Raw genomic sequence first — 20,803 nt, 5'->3', positions numbered from 1 at the left:
ATGACACACCCTGTCTTGATTTGCAGGAACCTCAGTTTGGAATGCTGACAGCTCCCCTGGATCACCCCCTAACCCACGTTGAAGAGGAGTTGAGACAGGAGGCTCTGAATGTCTTTATAATGGTAGGAGGACCATGCTATCAACATGCACATAAGTGTGTGTGTGTACTATATGCTAGATGATGAAAATCAGAATGAAAACAAAACATTATTAGATCTGAACATATTAAGGTCTGCGTCTATCAGAGGCTGCATGGCTATAGGAAAGAACAATATCATCACCATCAACCCATAAAACTCTAGTGAGATAATATCAGAGTGAAATAAGACTATATTTTAAAGGAATTAAGACTGATTGAAGGGACAGCATTTGTCAGATCTATCTTATTACTCTTTATAACATGCAGATATGCAGAGTGTAGGTAACATGCTTAGGTTCCCCAGTAGTTTAGAAAATTAAAGCAAATAATGATGAAGGAAATACGATTTGTTTTGCAAGAGGTAAAAATCCCTTGAAAAGGGCAGACAAACTGCTGTGGTGTACAAACGTGGACAGGATGAACCCCAAACCGACGTATGTGACGGGATTTTTCTGTTAAGGTTTTGCGGTTCATGGGGGACCCGCATCTTAACGGGGCCCAGGAGAACCTCTTTGGGAACTACATCCTCCAGAAGGGCCTGTCCATGCCTGAGCTGAGGGATGAGATCCTTTCCCAGATCGCCAATCAGGTCTGGAAGAACAGCAACACCGTCAATGCTGAGCGGGGCTGGCTCCTGCTGTCGGCCTGCCTGAGTGCGTTCGCACCTTCGTCAAAGCTGGAGAAGTACCTCCTGAAGTAAGACATGCCTGCCTTTCCTCTCTGGGCCTGGACACTGAATATTTCTGTGTAGGAAATGTTTATAGTAAGCCTTGAACATTGGTTAACACGCTCAAACTGAATTAGTCCCCAAGTGAATGGACGAAAGTTCAATAGTTCACCTGCCTATAATTATCTACCTATAGCTTATCCTCATACCTGTAAACAGACAGAATACTGGAGTCTCCAGGATTAACCTGAGTCTGTCTCTGGACTCAGCCGATGTTTGTACTCACTGTATGTGGCTGGTTGACCTGGAGCATGTGGGGAAATATCTTATCATTATATAATCTACACACTTCTTAAATTATATAATTACATTTTAGGCCTCTGTTGGAGTGAACTCCTGACCTGTAATTACTATAGCCCCACCACCAGGGGGGCAGCACAAAGGCCATTTAAGAGGCTGGTGCTCACCTGAGATAAGATAAGTGATATAACATTACTTCATTAGCCGTATACAATTTCTTGCATTAGGAATCCGTCTTTTCGCAGACCCCAGCTTGCCCTCCATGAGACACACAGACAGGGAGAGAAGCTTGGGGCCAGAGCACAGGGTCAGCCATTTATACAGCACCCCTGGAGCAGCTGGGGTTCAGGGCCTTGCTCAGGGGCCCAACGGAGTAGGATTCCTGCTGGCCGCGCAATTTGAAGCAGCAAACTTCCAGCCCCAGGCGCAGATCCTTAGCCACAGAGCCACCACTCCACCCATGGCATCTGTCCCATAAATAGAGCACAGGAGAATCTGTGTGCCATCAATTGTATGTTGTTAATTGTATAATGGCAGGATGTTCATATGGTTTTTGATTTTATAAAAGGGTGTGCACTTCACTTGTTGTCTATACACTAGGTAGCAAACTAGATTTGATTTGAGCAGTAACATAGAATAGCTGTCAGAAAAACAGTGTATTGTTTTTAGCATAGTTAGGACCCAATAGAGTTTAGTGTTAATTTTGGTTTGTTTCCTTATCTTGAACCTGTGTAAAGTCAGGAAGTAGTCCTGGTCCCTTTGTTGTGTGTGGAGTGACATTATCCCACACTCATGCTATCACACACTTCCTCAAATAGCAGTAGTGTTGTCCTGGAACCTTCAATATGCAACCTTGGTGGTGGTGGAGGGGAGTCCCCATTACCTGTAAAGCGCTTTGACTGGAGTGTCCAGAAAAGCGCTATATAAGTGTAAGCAATTATTATTATTATTAGTAGTATTATTATTATTAACCTTCTGGTGAACAGTCCAGAGCCCTAACCATTATTCCACGCTGGTTGGGCTTTTTTTTGCTTCTCTCCTGCAAGACAAAAACTAGCCCAGATTGTGTTTCCTTATAAAGAACAATATTCTCCAATTCACACACATTGCACGGAAGGTTTCCATGGCAAACAAGCATGCGCTTTCGAAATTGGACTCCGATACGCAGGTGATCAAAATAGGCATGGAGGGTCTGAATCTACAGGTCCCTTCCATCCATCCCCTGCCAGTGACCTGTCTCAGATGAACAGATACATAAATAGAAGATGCTGTACCCAGTCTGGAGCTATCCCAGGAGTAATGTGGCTCTTCAGGTTCGTATTTCAAGTACATCCTCTTGAAAATGCACACATCAGTTCATCAGATGTACCTCTATTATTTTATCAGTCTGCTGTGCATGCATTCATTGTTGCCCTTCTAATAAGAAGGCTAGCTCAGTCCTGGCTTGGTTCCTTGCTGTGCAGGTATGTCTCAGACTATGCCTACAATGGCTACAAAGCTGTTTGCCAGCATAGGCTCATCCAAGCCATGCAGAAGTCCCAGTATGGCCCAGAGACAGCCAGAACCTACCCGCTTTCTCTACTGGAGTGGACAGCCAATAGGAAACGTGCAAGCATGGTACTGCAAGTGCATTGCTTGGATGGTGAGTAGATGAACAGTGTGACCAGACTTAACCCTTGCCTTTGCTTATTGTGGTCTGTATCAAATTGATTGCCTGACTGGGCTCCACTGTCCTAAGGTTTTAACCCTTTCCTTCCTGATTTGTGCTATTATGTTTCCAGTGCCTCAGAAATAAAATAAGATTAGATCACTTGATTGGCCGTATACAATTTCTTGCGTTAGGAATTTGTCTTTTCGCATACCCCAGCTTGCTTTCTGTGAGACACACAGGAACACAGACGGGGAGAGAGAAGCTGAAAGGGCCAAGCTCAGGGGGTCAATGGAGTTGGATTCTTCTGCCTCAAATAACCTTTGAGACTTACTTAATTGTCCCAGATGGGTACTTTGCTTTATAGGCAGGTAGAGACATAATGCAATCCATTTAAGAGACATAACACATTATACAATACAATTAACACACAATACATTTATCAGCTGTATAATAAGAAAGAAAATCAATATAAAGTGAATGTACAGTCAGTTGTCCCAGTTGTCCCAACCTGTGTTGATAGTGGTGGGAATAAAAGACGACTCAGGTCTCTTCCTCTAGAATCTAGGCAGTCTAAATTGAAAGAGTTCAAATTCACGGTGCAAGGGGTGGTCCTGACAGTCAATGATTATATTGGCCCTCTGCACTATGTGCTTGACATAGATGTCTGAAAGCTGTAGCTGTTGTACACCAATACTTTACTGGCTACCTTCACTATCCTGCTGAGTCTGTTTTTTATTACGTGTATTAAGGCTACCAAATCAGGCTACCACAGTGACTGTTAGGACAGATTCAATGAAAGTTCTACAGAATAAAGTCCTTGTTGTAGTACACACATTAAAACAGTGGAGTTTTCATTGGAAGAACAATCACTGTTTGCTCCAGTAGGTGCTCTACCTGGTGGAGAACATGCCTTTTAACAATAACTAGAGAGGTCAATACCACTGGTGTGAAAGTGCTTATTGTCTTGGGGCATTTGTTTTTTGTAACTTGTGTGATTATTAAGGAACAAGTAAAGGTTTATTCAAAAGTTTTATTCCACCTGAAGGTGACACCTGAAGAAGGCTCCACAGTCTAAATGTTGTATTTCTTTTCTAATGCAAAATTCAGTTTTTTTCTTTGATCTGTGTGATCACCAGCTGCCTGTGTGCAGAATCCTCCATGTGGCAAGGCTCTGCTGGCAGAGCATCACTGCCTCAGGCTTGGGGCTATTCAGCCAGGGCTCTCACGCTCTCACAAGCTACCAGCCGCTCCTCTGGCTTGCCAGGCCTGCAGTGACATCATTGTGAGATGCTCTGCTCCTCCAATGGGTTGTCACTCTCCTGTCAGGCACTGTGGAGCTCACAGCACGTCAGATGATAAATGCTTGCAGGTGCTGGAATCATTGCCAGAAAGATGATTATAAAGAAACAGCTGGCTTTTCCAAATTTGTGACAAAAATGGTCATTCCAAAAATTTGGTCATTCCGAATTTAAAAAACAAAAGCTTTAAAAGCTTGATACTTCATATAGTGTGATTTATGTTATTTGACATCCTGCGCACTTATGAAATGGCATTTTAGTCAGGTATATTGTTTTACAGCACATCAATTTTGATTTTGTAATAGAAGTGCTTTTTGTGAAGAGCATGTTCTCACGATTCGGACACGAATGAATAGAGGAGCCTGGGGATTTTTCAAGTAGACAGCGTCCTTCTACAAGCACCTCCTCTGCCCAATACAGAGTCAGTCACCTGAGGTCAGAATCATTCTCTCTGAAAGCAAGAATCATGATGTCAGGTGGAGAGAATGCATTTGTTATACGCTTGTTCCGTGCAGAAGCCTTTTAATTATACATGCAGTATATGTAGCTGGTGGTTTTAAATTTTATACGGTCAGGACACCTTGAACAAACAATCATCACATGAATGGCAATTGGAGAAATCAATAGCCCTTTTTAATGACTCAACTGCTCAATTAAGCAAGACTGTGATTGAAAGTAGATTCTCTTGGCACCCTTGTAGTCTTCTCTATATATAACTGATTGTTTATAGCTGTTACTATGAGACAAGTTTCACTGCTTGCCAGAAGAGCATCTCCTGTTTTCTCCCATTTCCTTCTGTCAGGAGACCAAGATGTTAGTTTTGCCTCTGTGGAAAGTTTAGAGAGGATTAGATCGATATCTGATCCTTGTTGAAGTGTGCCACTAAGTCATTTGACAAATGGGAAATCGGAAGGCTAATTTTCTTTACCCCTGCTGGAATAAAACAGTGGAGGACTCACTTACAGCAGAGTTAAGCACTTCATGTCCCAGAGTCATCTTTCTAGTTTTTCGCTAATTTCTGATTGCTAATGTTTTATTTATTTGGTAATTGTATCCCCACTTTGCCAGTTTTTACTGGAAACATTCAACACATTCCAGCTGGGTGTGTCTGTTACTGCTTCGTGCCACTGCTGTCTGTGTGTGCTTGCAATTCATACTTACTAGGCATGCTCTCATATTTGTTTTGTTTTTTTGCAGCACCTGTTATAAATTTGGAATCAGTACAACAATCTTTTCATAATTCTGTTGTACTTTCTCTTAACTTGAAAATCTGTTGTCTCCTTTTCCACCTCTACTTAACATTGAGCCTTAAATCATTTAGGACATCTGCCAAAAAGATCATACTTTTTAGTATTTGAAACACTTTCCCAGTAAAGTCAGTTTGCAGCTAAACTATTCGTAGAGCTTAAAAAAAACTAAGTTTAGCTGCTATGTGGTTGATAAAAATTACATATACAGTATCTCAGGTTCTTTCATTTTTCCAGATCCCAGACCAGGTAAGTACTGTACAACATCAGTCCTGGATAGTCTGGTGGTTTTCAGCTTTGCATAGGAGTTGCATTGCATAGGAGTTCTTGTTATTCTGCAGGATTCATTTGTAGTTCATAGAGACCGATAGATCCTGTGCCCAGGCGTACACCCGGGACTGGATTTTCTCATCCGTGGCAAAAAATGTTTGGCTTCAGAGCTCTCCACTCTTCTCCAGGCGAATCCTTCCTGTGTCCTGTTCACTCCTGGACCACTGGAGAGGAGCTGGCAGGAGACGTGTTGCGCCACAGGTAAGGCCTGACTTTCCACAGGCTCTTCAGCCCTCCTCTGAAAAACGTCACGGGATTAATAGTCTCATCTTGAGAGCCAGGGGGCATTCGTCCCATGTTTACCTGCTGAAGGTTTGGCACTGTGAGACTGAAAGGAGTTGAGGGCATTTTTAAAACCTGCTGTAGGAATAAATGAGAACTCTGAAACTGAAACAGGGAGTAGGATAAGATAAGATCACTTTATTGGCCATATACAATTTCTTGTATTATGAATTTGCCCCCATCCTGCTCTCCATGAGACACACAGGCAGGGTGAGAGAAGCTTGGGGTCAGAGCACAGGGTCAGCCATTTATACGGCACCCCTGGAGCAGTTGGGGTTAAGGGGCTTGCTCAGGGGCCCAACAGAGTAGGATTCCTCTGCCGGCTGCAGGATTTGAACCGGCAACCTTCTAGTCACAGGCACAGATCCTTAGCCACAGTGCCACCGCCTCGACTCTCATGAGTAGAGAAACATGGTCAAATCTGATGCAGGGGAAGAACATTAATGCCAGCCCATTTGAAAGTGCTGAAAGACCTAAGCCATTGACCTGGAGTTTTGTGCCACATCAGTGTAGCAGTCCTCTTTGGACTCTCTTGTCCCAGCTGGTGCTTTGCTGCTCCGCCTGCAGGGGTGTGACAGAGGGCTGGAGGGGCTGCTCCATTTCCATGAAGGACCAGAGCCAGTGGGTGGAGCTGGCAGGACACGATTACGTGATGGATCTCATCTCCGACCTGGAGTTGATTCCAGACTTCCCCAAGCAGAAATCCTACTTCCTCATCTCCTCCGAAGGTCCAGCCAGAGTCAGGCCCAATGCCAATGTGTAGGTGATGCAGTGAATTGTTCAGCAGCACTGAAAGCGTTTTCTTTTTTTTTTGCAAAAGAAGTGTACAGTATGTTGTGTGAAACAGCAAAAAAGCACACAGTAGAGAGAAGACCACAAAGATAGAAGTGCAATCAATTCAATCTGTAGTATATTATGACCAATTTCTTGCAATTAAAATTCATAGATCTTAAAGAAATTTGAACTTCAACAAGGCCTGGAGTCAGTCAAAAGTTCGATTCAGCAGCCAACTGCAAATTCAATTCCCCATAATTTATGGCCAAGATGCCTAAAGAATGAAAGGCAAATCCAGTAACTGCACTGGAAAAAAACTATTCCAGGCAGATTTTTCTATGAAGGTGTAAAATATGTGAATTTAAGAGCAGCTGAGGCTACTTCAGGGAATTTCAATCTAGTAAAAAAATCACAATGTGTCTTTGTTGGGGAGTTGGGGACACCTGTAAATTTAGACATGGAATCCAAAAAGAGACATGGTATCCTGTGATCTAGAAGTAACACATTTCCAAAGGTTTCACAAGGATGAGAGTTTAATTTCCTTTACAAATGCAAGCTACTGTATATAAGCAATACTTTTCCACCTGAAGGGAATCAGTCCTTAACTAGTGACCATCTTTTGCGAGAACCTACTGTAGCAAGGCGTGGTCTGAGGAAATAACTTGGAACAGGGTTCAGGATGTCTATGTCCTTGTTTCGGCAGCAGCGTGTTTGGGAATGGATTTGAATCTGACGAGGACAGCCCTGTCCCTCATGCCACGCGGTCCCCGGGCCTGCCAGCTTCCAGCCTGCCCGACTCCGATGGGTATCACAGCCACGGTGAGCAGAAAATGCAGGAGTGCCCACCGGCTCTGTCCAGAATCAACCAGAACAAAAAGGGCCCAAAGAGAAGCTCTAGTCCTTGAGAAACGATAGGGGGCTGTTGGTTACTGTTGTAACAAATGTGAGAGGGATTTCACAGGAATGGAAAAAAAATTGCATTATTCCTCCCCAGGTGACTTAATTTCCTTCTGTGTTTATTCAGCAGCTCTGAGGCTGTGTTGTCATGTTGTTGGCTGGGTTGTCTGATATGGCCAGCAGCCATATCACTCTGCAACTCACAATTGGCAACCCACTGAAGCTGGTGTGAGCCTGGTCAGTACCTGGATGGGAGACCTCCTCGGAAAAACTAAGGCTGCTGCTGGAAGAGGTGTTAGTGGAGCCAGCAGGGAGTGCTCACCCTGCGGTCCATGTGGGTCCTAATGCCCCAGTATAGTGACGGTGACACTACACTGTAAAAAGGCGCCGTCCTTCGGATGATATGTAAAACAGAGGTCCTGTCTCTCTGTGGTCATTAAAAATCCCAGGGTGTTTCGTGGAAAGAGTAGGGGTGTAACCCTGGCGTCCTGGCCAAATTTCCCATTGGCCCTTACCACTCACGGCCTCCTAATAATCCCCCTCTTTTAATTGGCTTCATCACTCTTCTCTCCTCCCCACTGAGAGCTGATGTGTGGTGAGCGTTCTGGCGCACTATGGCTGCCGTCGCATCATCCAGGTGGGGCTGCACACTGGTGGTGGTAGAGGGGATCCCCATTACCTGTAAAGCGCTTTGAGTGAAGTGTCCAGAAAAGCGCTATATAAGTGTAAGGAATTATTATAATTAATTATTATTGTCAATCTGATCGTGGTTTTGATTCGGTTGTCTTGAGGGAATGGTGTGAATGTGCTGGACTCGCGTGGCTCTCTAACACTGCAGCTCCCACCTTCCTGTCGCCGCCCGCAGACTCTGACACGTTCAGCGAGCCTCGTTCCCAGAAGGGGCTGGACCGTTACCTCGACAGCCTATTTGACCCAGTGCTCTCGTATGGGAATGGGGTGAGATCACGCCTCTTCAGTCTCATCCCCCTGTATCTGTTCCACAGTGTCTCATTACACCTGTTGAGCTCATAGCCTGTCTAAAGAAAGACCTGTTTGAACGTTCTATAGTTTAGTCTTCTTTTCATGTATACTGTTTTTTACAAAAGTCTTTAAAAGTAAACAGTCTTGCTCTTTAGGGTTTCTAATATTGCATTCTCCATTACTGTGTACACATACTGTAATTTATACATATTAAAATGAGAAGTGACTGGTGGCACTGTGTATTGTGAGTGGGCTATTTGATCTGGCGTGTATTAGATTTTGCGTGTATCAGATGTGTTCTATCAGCAATTGAATTCCTGCTAGCATAGGGGTGATTAAGTTACTGTATTACCGTAATTCTTATAATTATATGATCTACTGATTTGTGCAGGATCAACGTTTTTAATGTTGGCCTGTTTGTGAAGTGGATCTGGTTCCACTGTTTGTAAACAGTGTCAGTAGAATAGCTAAATTCTTTCAATATTTGTTTAAAAGCAATGTTGTTGGTTCTCAGTTGTTTTGAGGATTCAGTGCCCTACAATGTGATACACCAGAGTTAAAATGATATTTAAAGAATTGTAGAAAAAACAAGAGCCTCTCAGAATTAGTGAAAGTTCCAAGCAGGAAAAACTAAAGAAGTGTTCCTATATCAGATCCATATTTTCAGTTCTGAACTGGAATAGGATAAATCCAATCTCGTAAGCTCCAGCTGGGGTCACCAGTCCTAGTCCTAGAGGGCAGGAGTGTCTACAGCTTTTTCAGTCCAGCTGGGCTCATAACTACTTGAATCAGCTCATTTGTGGCCAAACTGAACCAGTTCAATAGCTTGTCCCAGCTCTTCAGGTTCTGGTGCTTCAAAGAGCCCTAGAAAACAACAGAGACACACACACCAATCCTCTAGGACCAGGATTGTTTTAGACTGTCGAGGTTATTGTAGGATAAGGCTGCTTAGGGTGCATTAGGAAATGTATAAGACTACTTAGGATGGAAGGAAATATGTCTGCATGGGAAAGCTCAGGAGATAACTGATCTCCTACTAGGGAAGTGCTATGCTACGTCTAGCCGAATGAACATTTTCATTCATTACTGTATGAATTAAAGACGTGAGAAGACTAAAAGACAGCATGATTTGTTATCAAGACTGAGACCGAGACAATTTACTATAAGTAGAAAATCTGAACAGTATGTGCATCCATGTAACTCTAAATTTATCAGAGGGGCTGCAAGCATTTGGTGGATTTATAAACAGTGCTCATGAATTGTGTTATTACCATGTTATAATATCAAGACTTTGGTGTGGCACATATGAAACATTACACCAGCGACAGCGTTAAGGCTAAAGGATTGGCAGTCGGAAGGTCCGCGAGATTTGCCTAGTTCAGTACTTTAAAAAGGAGGGTGTGCTTCTTTTAGGGGGTATACAGTCATGATAGAAGAAGATAGGTTTCTCTGATAAGGCTGGGCAGTGATGGGACCCGGCTGGAGGACGTGGTGCTCACTATTGCTCCGTCTCTCAAGGACTTGGAGAAACCTGCAGTTGTGTCAACCAGGATGAAGGGGGGAGGCAAGACTGGGGGAGGGGGCGGTGACAGAGAGCCGAGAGGGGCCAGCGATCGCCCTGCCTCCGGACAGCAGCCCGGTGAGTGTGTCCTGTCCCCTAACTAGAGAAGGAGGGCCCTACAGAACTAATCTGCTCCGAATGTTTAAAAAGATTCTAAATTGGCCAAATTTCCCCTTCTAAAAATGGCGTTATAATCTATCCAAAATCATAAGATAGTCTAATCAGTTCTGCTATAACACAATAGTCCTACCTTGTGGAAATAATAACCATGTATTTGATGGGAATTAAGATATTAGGGGAACATGTCTAGAAGACACCATCATGATTGAAATATGTCTGTACAATTTTGTGCAATACTCTTATTTCCTATGTTGTTATTTGATCACAACAATATTTTATTGTGATAATATCATTCAGTGATTGAATATAACCAGGAAAACATTGAAACAGGTGCCGGAGACAGAGCTGTACAGTGTGCGTCAGTCTTCCATACAAAGGCAGTAGGAAGTGAAACAGTGGTAAAGGGGGAGGAGAGAGGCAGCAAGGCAGATAGAGGAGGGTGTTTACATTTCAGAACATTTTAACTGAAAGAAACATGTATAAAATGTAAATGAAAGCCAGTCGGGCCTAATACCATTCTGAATAAGAGCAAAATGCCAAGGGTTTGGGGATTCTTCACGCACATCTGACAAAGACTGCACAAGGTTTCAGCCAAAACCCTTTGCGTTGTCCTGTTTCTGTCAGTGTGCAATTAGCCTCCTTTGGTTCTTTGGCAGCTGGTATGCCAATTACAGCCCCTGATGTCCCTGTCTCATGTAACCTCTCTGAAAAGTATTGAAAAGTTTCAAACTCCACAATTTTATAAAATATGTTGTAATGGCGCCCATAGTACTTTAATTATAGCAAGAAAAATAATTACTCCTAAATCTAAACACATAGATAATTAATCAGGTTTCCTATGTAACATCATACAGTATGTGCAGTGCTTCCTCCGATACAACAATAGATGTCTCATCACGTGTCTCTTTAAGCTGTAATCTATACGGACTGTGAGAAGTGGAAAACGATTTTGCACTCTCTTTTTTCCTGCATTCAGAGAAAAAATAAATTGGTTTCCGTTTATGTTTCTACTGTCCCTTTAAAGTTGCTTCTAGTTAATATGAGATTTTAGCTGGTTAATTTTTTAAGTGCCTCTGCCCTGCCCTGCCAGCCTGCAGCTGAATGCTTGTCCTTCCTTCTGTGTTTAGTGGTGCCAGTGATGTCAGCAGTGGGAGAGGTGATGCCAGGAATGCAGTCAATGCCTATGATGCCAACAATACCCAATGTGCCAGGTAAACGGAATCAATAGTGGGCGACACAGAGACTGGGTAACCTCGGGGCTTTTGTAAGTGGTGATAACAAAGTACCAGTTTAAAAAAAGGCAAAAATAGCATGGGTCTCTTTCTTAAACAAGAGAAAAATAGCTGCAGATATTTTAATCAATGGACATCTACAGAGGTCTTCTCATATAGTAGAATTGACTACTGTAATGCTCTACTTGCTGGGGTATCTAAATCTACTCTGAACAAACTGCAGTATGTCCAAAATTCAGCAGCCAGAATCCTGACCAGGTCTAGTGCAAGTGTTCACATTACTCCCATCCTGGAGTCCTTGCACTGGCTTCCGGTCAAATTTCGTGTAAACTCGTGCTCACCTATAAGGCTCTGCATGGCTTGGCACCTCAGTACCTGTCTGAATTATTATCGCCCTACTCCCCACCTCGCAACCTTCGCTCTTCTAATTCTGCTCTCCTTACTGTCCCCCAAGCCCATCTACATTGTATGGGTGACAGGGCCTTCTCCTGTTATGCCCCCAAGCTCTGGAACTCTCTCCCTAAGGATATCAGAGGAATATCACCTTCTCTAAACTCCTTCAAATCCAGACTCAAAACCCTCTTCTTCAGAAAAGCCTTTACTTAACTGGTTCCATTCTTCACCTCTCTGCTTTTCTTAGTACCACCATCCACGGTCTCTTCTATATATTGTAATTGTGTTTTATCTTGTGTATTCTTCTTATTTATTGTTGCTGTCATCCTGTAAAGAGCTTTGAGAAGCCACTTGTAATGGCGCTATATAAAATAAAGTTTATTATTAATATTATATTATTATATACTGTACGTGATCTTTCGTCAGACTACAGCAAGTGATCTTACTGAAGAGTAAAAGATTGAAATATGAAATTTGCTGTGAAACTCAAAAGCGTTATCTAGAAAAGGCAAGGAATGTGGACTTTAGTTACCCCTTATTGTTTTGTGTTTTGAGATGGCACTGAGAAGAGAATTATATAAGTTATTCATTGTTTTAATGCTTCGATATGGAATAAATAAATATATTATTATATTATATTTCCATTGTTGTCTTTCTGTTTTGAGGTTTGGACCAGTCGCTGTTGGCTCAGCAACAAGCCTTCATCAATCAGCAAGCATTCCTCCTGGTTTGTATCCAGATAACCAAAAGACCATCCAAGCTGTTACCATGACATATTGTGTCTGCAGAGCTTGCTCATAATACAGTCAACCACATCACAAGGGGTTAGATAGCAATGACTATCAGCCTGTGAATTGATCTGTTTCCTCAGCCTTTGGCGTTTTATACAGTAAAACCCACCAAGTTGTATTTTAAAATGGTTATTTGTTTGTTGCCATAAAACAGTTGATGTAGGATTTCTATTTCCTATGGCTGGGTGATCAAAGTTTGAACCTTAAGATCATCAGAATGGTTACAAGTAGACCATTTGGTGATTACTAGCTAATGGATCCAAAGATCTCATTACACCATTTCTTATTTCTTAAAATAAACCAGGTTAGTGGCTTCAACATCACATGGCTGGGCAGCTTTCTCCATATTCCCACAGTCTTTTGGATAAAGACATACCTCCTGTTCTCAATTTAAAATCAATTTCCATGTAGTTCCGACTTGTCCTCTGGTTTGTGTTTCACTGAGTTCTGAGGACATCTGCTGGGTTGACTTTGTTATTGCCTTTGAGAATTTTGAGTACTTGGATCAGGTGCCCTAATTCTCTGTTCAAGAATAAAAAGGTTCAGTTCTTTCATCCTGTCAGTGAAGGACATTTGTTTAAGCTCAGGACTGTACCTGATTGTGATTGCAGAGCACTGACACATTTTCTATAATGTGGTGACCAAAGTAGCACACAGTCTTACTGGTGTATTATACAGTTTTAACATGGAATTCCTTGACTTAAATTAGATGTTTTCAACCATTTATCTTAACATTTTTATTGTGTTTTGTGTTGCTTCTAGACAATGCATTGTATTGTCCAGAAGATGTAAGATTATGTGTCAATCCATTTTTTAAAATATGTAGCCTCTCCTAGCTCTGTGTTTCCCATTTTATTTTTACTGCTACCTACTTGCAAAGCCCTTTATCAGACTACATTTAATCATTTTCTACATAATTTTCTAAGAGTTTGCGCAGTCTTGAATTTTATAAAAATCTTTTTTATTAAATTGCTTCTATAGTGCTAAATATCCTAATATGGTATCATATGCAAACGTAAGTAGATCACTTACCATACCAGAATCAAGATAATTGAAGAATTGGGAAAACCAGTGAGGAGCCTAGCACAGATCCCTGTGGTACTCCACTAATTTCCTCACCCCTCGTCTGTGCTCTTAGTTTTATATTTATTAACCAATTCTCAATCTCAATCACAGGTGATTCCCTGAATGCCTACCACCTGTAATTTGAGAACTTATCTTCTCTGAAGAACTTTATAAAAAAGCCTTCTAAGAAATCGAATTACGCTATATCATATGCACTGTGTGTATCCATTACTGTTGTTGTTTAAGCACGTCCTACCTTTTCTAAATCCCTGTTGACTATTCACCACTTATTTTATTAATCTTACATTAATCTGTTAGACTTTCCACTGAGAACATATACTGGATTGAATTCATCAAGATTTTGTAATCAAAGCTGCAAAGACCTTTATAAGTATATATAAAAGACCTTCCTTCGAAAATTCTTCTATACATTTAAATTTGTGACGAAGCACAATGAAAATGACAGGTCTGACAACCCCCAACTTAAATGTTCAGTATTTAAATGAAGCAGCACCAAAGTGAAGAATTCCAAGAACACTGACCAGGCGTGTGTGTGCGTGTGGGCGTGTTTGTTCATGTGTATATTCGTGTGTTTGTGTATGCATGTGTGTGCATGTTTTGTTCATGTGTGTGTGCATGTGTGTGTGTACTTCGCAGGCCCAGCAGATGACAATGCAGGCCATGGCTCTCCAGCAGCAGATGAGCAGTGCCGCTAGTCCGGTCACCAGCACAGCGACCAGCCCCATCTCCAGTCACCCCTCCAGCCCAGTGTTCCAGCCACGTTCTGGTGCCAGCATCGCCCCCCTGCCCCGGGCTTCTGTGCCTACTCCGGTGAGTCTGTGACACCGGAGCTGTGCACTGGCTTCCGATAACTCTCCAGGCTCCAGTTCCCATCGGACCCCCTTCAGGTGAAGGGGCTCTTCACCTCTAGGACTTCCTGACAGAGCATTTTCCAAAATCCGCAGTAAGATCAGTGGTTGCTGACTTTCAGGTATTTCCTCTGAGGAAGTGGGGAACTAGGCCCTTCGATCCTCATGATTCTAGTGTTTGGAATGGTTTAGAAAAACGTGTTAAGAAGGTTGGCAAACCTCAGTATTTGAAATCTGTTAGGAATACACAAAACTACCAGCTTTTATTTCTGCAGAGCAAACCACCACGAAGCAGCCATACCCATAAGCCAATTCCTGCCCCGGCTATGAAGAGGGAAAGGCCTGCCTATCAGAAATCAGGTACGTGGGCTCAGCGTGACCTCTTATAGGGCAAGGGTGTCACGATTATAGTCCCCCCTCCTTAAGGGTGCTCCAGCCCTTTCACTTTAGACTTAATTCTGTGCACCTGACCCCTTTTCCCAGCCCACCTTAAAAGCCAGGCGCTGACGCTCATCCTGGCTCTGCATCTGGTTTCCGCACCGTGCGAGTCCGGGACCTGAAAGCGCCTGGTCCCGTTGAGGTTTTAATCTCTGTTCCCGTTCCCTGTCCGCCGGTTCCGACCCGGTTCGTGGTTTTAATTCCTTGTTTGGATGGATCACCTGGTTATGGACTTATTCTTGTGTTTTTGGATTCCCTCTATGGATTACTTCTGGATTGTTTGCCTCGGCCACACCTCCCCCGTGCACCAGCGCACTTTGGACACGCCCCCCTGTTTTCAGCCCCGTATCCCTGCATGACCTTTTCCTAGTGTTTCCCACTTCTTCGGATTGTGTCGTCCGCATAGGGTCCGGAAAGAACTGTTCGTTACAAAGGGTTTCTAATCCTGATGCTCGTGCTGGTGGTGTTCATTCCAGCTGAGCTTAAATACCTCATTGATGCCTTAAGAATAATGTTTGTTCTTGTTTTTCTGCTCAGAAGTTTGGGATTTAAGTAAAAGGCAACCTCCAATATCGAACGAGTAAGGGTTTATTCCATACTGAAAAGAGAAGAAAAGAAACACGACATTTTGGCTGTAGAGCCTTCTTTTTAGACACCCAAAGAAGTCTCCACAGCCGAAATGTCATGTTACTTTTCTCTCTTTTCAGCATGGAATGCACCTTTATTTGTTCCTTTGCTGCCTACGCATGCTGACACAGCTCCCAGCTTGAACTATTTCAACATCCAGTATGTTTAAAACAGTAATGCATATCAATGTAATCCTATTAAGGGATCCAATTGTGTACCTGAGAGTTGAGCTGGAGAAAAGCCAGCAGGTCTACTTTAGGATACAAACTAATTATGTTTTTTTTTTTTTTCAAATTAAGATTCTTTCATTGCAAACACAGACTGCTTACAAAAAAAAATACAGCGTTTTTTCTCATTTAAAAACCAACCGATTTTCTTGTGAGTTCAGGCATTTGCGTGAGCAAGTTGTTTTTTTTCCCCCATCATTAGCAGCTCCTGCCTCGTCCCAAACCCGTGGGGTCCCCGCAGAGGAGCTGGTGCGGTACACTATAACCAACTCGGAGCACCTGGAACCCAGCCACAACATCAAAGACATCATCAGACAGTATCAGTACCCCAGTCCAGCCAGGAGCACAGAGCCAGCCAGGTCAGTGCACTGTGATGGGGACATTCAGAATTCTCATTGAGCATGATGTAGCTGCTTGTCTTGGATTGTGCTACAAATTCCAGAATGTTTTGTAATAATAATAATTTTTAGTGATGACCATTATAAACAAAGGATTTATACAGCCCTAGCACTGCCTTAAATGCCATAGTGATGCACAGCCTTTGAACATAGCTGTAATAATAATAGTAGTAGGTTAGGTTTTATTAGTGATAATATTTCCAATAGGTTTTCTGAATCCCTTCCTTTTCAAGTTTCGAACAGGTCGCAGCCCATTGTACTATCAAAGATCCCAAATGCCTTTTTAAATATGTTTAAATCCAGAAGACTCATGCCAAAAATATTTTTCCCAGGAAGGAACAAAAGGAATAGACGTTGCTTACGTCAAAAAAAGTTAAAAATGGAGAATGCCTGCAAAAAAATGTTCTATATAGTGGCTTAGAATGGCTCCCTGGTTTGTAAATGCAAGGTTTCAAATTTGTTGCAACACATTTCTTCATAGGCTGCTCACGTTGGGCCATGTTGACTGATAGCATGATGGCTGAGTTACTAGTTAAGAACTTGTCTCTGCTTTGCCTTGATGTCATAGGAGGGAAGGTGGGAAAGTGTTTACGAAGAAGAAAGACCCACATGATGAGGCCTTAATGATCTTAAAAGGACAACTGACTTCTTACACCCCTCAGGTACTGACATCATAACTAAGTAGGAGCAGCCCAATAATTAGAGAAGCGTTTGCTAGGAGGCATGAGTGCGCACTCAGATTAGTTTCCAATGCTTAAGCCTCTCATAGACATTATAGTTCTGTCACTGCTTGTAGCAACCTGGTAGCCTCCTTCTGTAGTCCAATGTAACGTCCCAAAAAGACCCTATGAAAATGTATTTAATCTAACTGGGTAATCTACATCCAATACATGCTTGTCTCTGAGCTTCTGACTACCTGATCCCTTGTGGTGTAGTGTCAGACATATTTTTGTGATGGAATTTCTTTTAGGTCCTCTTTTTATCCATTTAATCTTCATTTTAATCTTCCTCTTCCTTTTTCAGACTCAAACAAAGAATGTTTCCGTTGTAGAGTGGTTCCTTCATGCTATGTTCCTTTACTGAGTGTCCTTTAAACATCTGTGTCCACTGTACTGTAGTTTACGTTGCATCTCTCGTCACCATTGAATCCCAGAAAAGTTCTGTTCCTGCTGCCCCCTATGGTACCAAGGAGAAGGGATACCAGGAGGGCACTGCCAACATGAAGCCAGCCGGTAGCACCAAAGCGATGAGAGCTGCACCTCCGATGCCAGCGGGGTCCTTCCGGAGCCCCAGAGCCCCAGTGGGTGGGTGCAGACAGGAAAGAGAGCTTTGGTTAAACAACCTAAGATCCATCGACTCAAACTCCCTAGTCTCCTCTGTGAACTGCTTCAGAAGCGACGGCAAGATATGAGCCACAGGGCAGAAGTCACAAGGGGAAACTACTGTATATAGAAGTGCATTAAAGCCAAGAACAGAGGCACTTCTTTACCAAAAGAGTTGTGGAAATATGGAACAAGCCATGCACCCATCCTGTTGTACCTAGGTCATTCAGAGCAGCACAGCTAGGCCAGCTCATGACAACACAGAGTTCGGCTCTCGAGTGGCTTAGTCGGTATAGGCTCTTATTCATTGAGCAGGTTGGGCCCTATGGTGCAGAAATGACCGGGTCTGGGAAATATCAGTAGTGTCAACTATGAGCTAAGCCAGAGGTTCCCAGTCCTGGTCATGCCAGTGTTACACTGCACGTACCTGCAGGGCAGCGCTGGATTTCGGAGAGTCCAAGCACAGGGCTTCGAGCGTTAATGGTGGAAGCCGAGAGGAGCCGAAAGGAAGAAGGTTTGCAGGCGGGCAGGTCGGTCCTGAAAGACGGCCGGAGGGCTGCCTGGGGTGAGGTGCCAGAGGCCGAGTTTGGTAGGAGTGAAGCTGCTCAGAAGTGATGCCGTAGGTCTGGCTAGCAGCTTTGAAAGGTGCCAAATTCCGGTTGTATTCAAACTCCGGCTGTAGCCAAACTCTGGCTGTTGGGAGAAGTAGCGCCGAGTTCAGAAGGAGTTAGACATGCTGTCGTTTCACTCAATGAGAGTTCGCAGGCCCTACAGCAAAGTAAGCCTTAAATACTGCTAATTAATTGGATGATTAAATAGATGGCTGGCTACCTGATTGATAGGCTGCTGGTTTCACACCCTGATCTTGTCCTCACCAGCTGAGTGGACAGAGAAGGGCTCATGACAATGCTGGCAACCTCAGGCTATGGGCCACTTCCAGCTGGAGTGTGACAGTAGGACCACACAGCTGCTGGTGTTCTTTCCAGCCTGGCATAGTTACCTAGTTAAAGCCTTCATTGAACTGCTTGATTGGAATATTAACAATATTGTTCCACAGAAAATGTTTGAGATTGTATTTTGCTCATGAAATGGGATAGTTAAAAAGCAACTTTCAACATGTTTAAATGTCAGACAGTTTGGATGAATCCTACTGTATTGGTGCGTTTCCTCCAGGACCAGGAGTGGCAAGCCCTGTGAGAAACTAAGCATAGGTGGCAACACAGAAATGGCTGAGCACCACTAGAATCGAGCAGTCTTATCCAGTCTTAAATTGGAGGTGCTTTTGAAAAGGAAGTAATCAGTTTCCAATTTTGTTTTCAAAAAAATTAGTAAGATGTTGCAAGATGTTGCCCTTTGAGCTCATTTGTTTGAGATGTCAATGTGTCACGTCTTGCACATTTGTTTTTGTCTTCGTCTTCCTTCACCATCCCATCTACTTGAACGTCAATGATTCTTCTGGCACACAGTTTTCCGGGAGCTGCCAGTGGAGGCTGAGAAAATCCAAACGCAGTTACACAGGATGAGCAGTGACGAGCACTTCACCTATACCAACGTGTCCTGGAAGATCTACGTCCGGAAAGAGGTGGGGTCCCAAGTTGTTGTCCCCCAGGAAGTTTTACATGACATAACAAGGAGACCAGGAGAGCCAACGGGTTTTTTTAATGCAGGATTGTAACGCTCTTCAAAAAAGAACATATTTATTAACAATAGCTACATTTAAACGTATTGGATGGTAGGCATTCAGTTGTTGTTTTTTTAATCCTAACTCATGAGTCATGGCCTTCAATTGCAAACTTTAAATGCCATAATCCAGAACATTTTCTAGCAATCCTTAAAATATGGACATTTTAGGATTTGAGGATTAGAGTTGGATTCATCCACATATTCAGATGCATATTCCTACTTGTATTCTGTTAGGAATAGATCTGATCTCTTGGTTCTTGTCAGGCACTAATTCTGACATAATGATTTATATGTATTGATTTATACTGCTATGATAACTGTCTATTCCTTCGCTTGCAGGTTTTTTACCCCAAGGATAGCATAAACAATCCATTAGTGTTGGATCTCATATTTACACAGGTATGCTTGTTGGCAGACATGTCGAATATGATCTTTAACTTTCTAAGTAAGTGTAAAGAGCATTCCATATATGATTTACACATTCAGCATAGAGGTCAATAAAAGTGTTTTTTTTTCTCCAGTTCTCTCATGTAACCTTGAAATTATGTGGTAATTTGCTTTATTGTAGATTGTCAGTGACACCTTTTCAGATGCATGCATTCGAATTACAAAGGAGGAGAGACTGAAGATGAAGGCATTGTTTGGTAAGATTTCTGTTTATTTTGGAGACAAAAACGTTTTTGCATATATGTATTTTACATAATGCTTGGTAACAAAAAGAACTTAGGCTTCAGCCCTAAAGGTAATCAAACAAGATTAAAAACTTTATGGTTTAGTTAAGAATTAAATGTATTGCTTTATTTGAGGCATATAAACACCTCCATAAAAAACTACACAACACAGTACAACAAAATGCATGATTTTTTACAACCATTTGTGCAAATGACATTGCAGGCACTTTCTGTATTTATTTATAATGGCTTATAACAAGATATAGTTTTAGCCAAACGTTACAGTAAAAGCAAAACTGCATGTAAAGAGGAGTAAGCTGAAAATGACAGAAGACGCTACAAGAGCCTGCTTATAACCACTTGAGAATTGGTTATGCCAGCAGCCATATCACCCTGCAACTTACAGCTGGCAGCCCACTGAAGCTCAGCAGGTGAGAGCCTGGTCAGTACCTGGATGGGAGACCTTCTGGGAAAAACTAAGGTTGCTGCTGGAAGAGGTGTTAGTGGGGCCAGCAGGGGGCGCTCACCATGTGGTCTGTGTGGGTCCTAATGCCCCAGTATAGTGATGGGGACACTATACTGTAAACAGGCGCCGTCCTTCGGATGAGACATAAAACCGAGGTCCTGACTCTCTGTGGTCATTAAAAATCCCAGAGCATTTCTCGAAAAGAGTAGGGGTGTAACCCCGGCGTCCTGGCCAAATTTGCCATTGGCCCTTACCAATCATGGCCTCCTAATAATCCCCATCTATGAATTGGCTACATTACTCTGCTCTCCTCCCCACTGATAGCTGGTGTGTGGTGAGCGTTCTGGCGCACTATGGCTGCCGACGCATCATCC

At 42.9% G+C, this 20,803-nt stretch overlaps 1 protein-coding gene across 1 annotated transcript in view; it reads left to right on the top strand.

Annotated features, from left to right (window-relative positions):
• Positions 1-20,803, top strand: part of myo15aa (myosin XVAa) — a 65,596-nt gene that overhangs the window by 27,251 nt on the left and 17,542 nt on the right. Inside the window, exons 26-43 of the mRNA XM_069180951.1 lie at positions 27-122; positions 600-835; positions 2,570-2,748; positions 5,761-5,833; positions 6,482-6,673; positions 7,392-7,507; positions 8,451-8,542; positions 10,085-10,205; positions 11,375-11,458; positions 12,538-12,599; positions 14,386-14,559; positions 14,873-14,957; positions 16,092-16,248; positions 16,856-16,949; positions 17,441-17,591; positions 19,076-19,191; positions 19,632-19,691; positions 19,861-19,936. Of these exons, the coding sequence (XP_069037052.1) occupies positions 27-122; positions 600-835; positions 2,570-2,748; positions 5,761-5,833; positions 6,482-6,673; positions 7,392-7,507; positions 8,451-8,542; positions 10,085-10,205; positions 11,375-11,458; positions 12,538-12,599; positions 14,386-14,559; positions 14,873-14,957; positions 16,092-16,248; positions 16,856-16,949; positions 17,441-17,591; positions 19,076-19,191; positions 19,632-19,691; positions 19,861-19,936 (2,164 nt within the window). The remainder of the gene's footprint in view (positions 1-26; positions 123-599; positions 836-2,569; positions 2,749-5,760; positions 5,834-6,481; positions 6,674-7,391; positions 7,508-8,450; positions 8,543-10,084; positions 10,206-11,374; positions 11,459-12,537; positions 12,600-14,385; positions 14,560-14,872; positions 14,958-16,091; positions 16,249-16,855; positions 16,950-17,440; positions 17,592-19,075; positions 19,192-19,631; positions 19,692-19,860; positions 19,937-20,803) is intronic.

This window comes from Lepisosteus oculatus, chromosome 19, assembly GCF_040954835.1.
Source record: "Lepisosteus oculatus isolate fLepOcu1 chromosome 19, fLepOcu1.hap2, whole genome shotgun sequence".
Lineage (NCBI taxonomy): Eukaryota > Metazoa > Chordata > Actinopteri > Semionotiformes > Lepisosteidae > Lepisosteus > Lepisosteus oculatus.
Note: the sequence above shows the minus strand (reverse complement) of the source record. Positions and strands in the feature narration are given on the sequence as shown.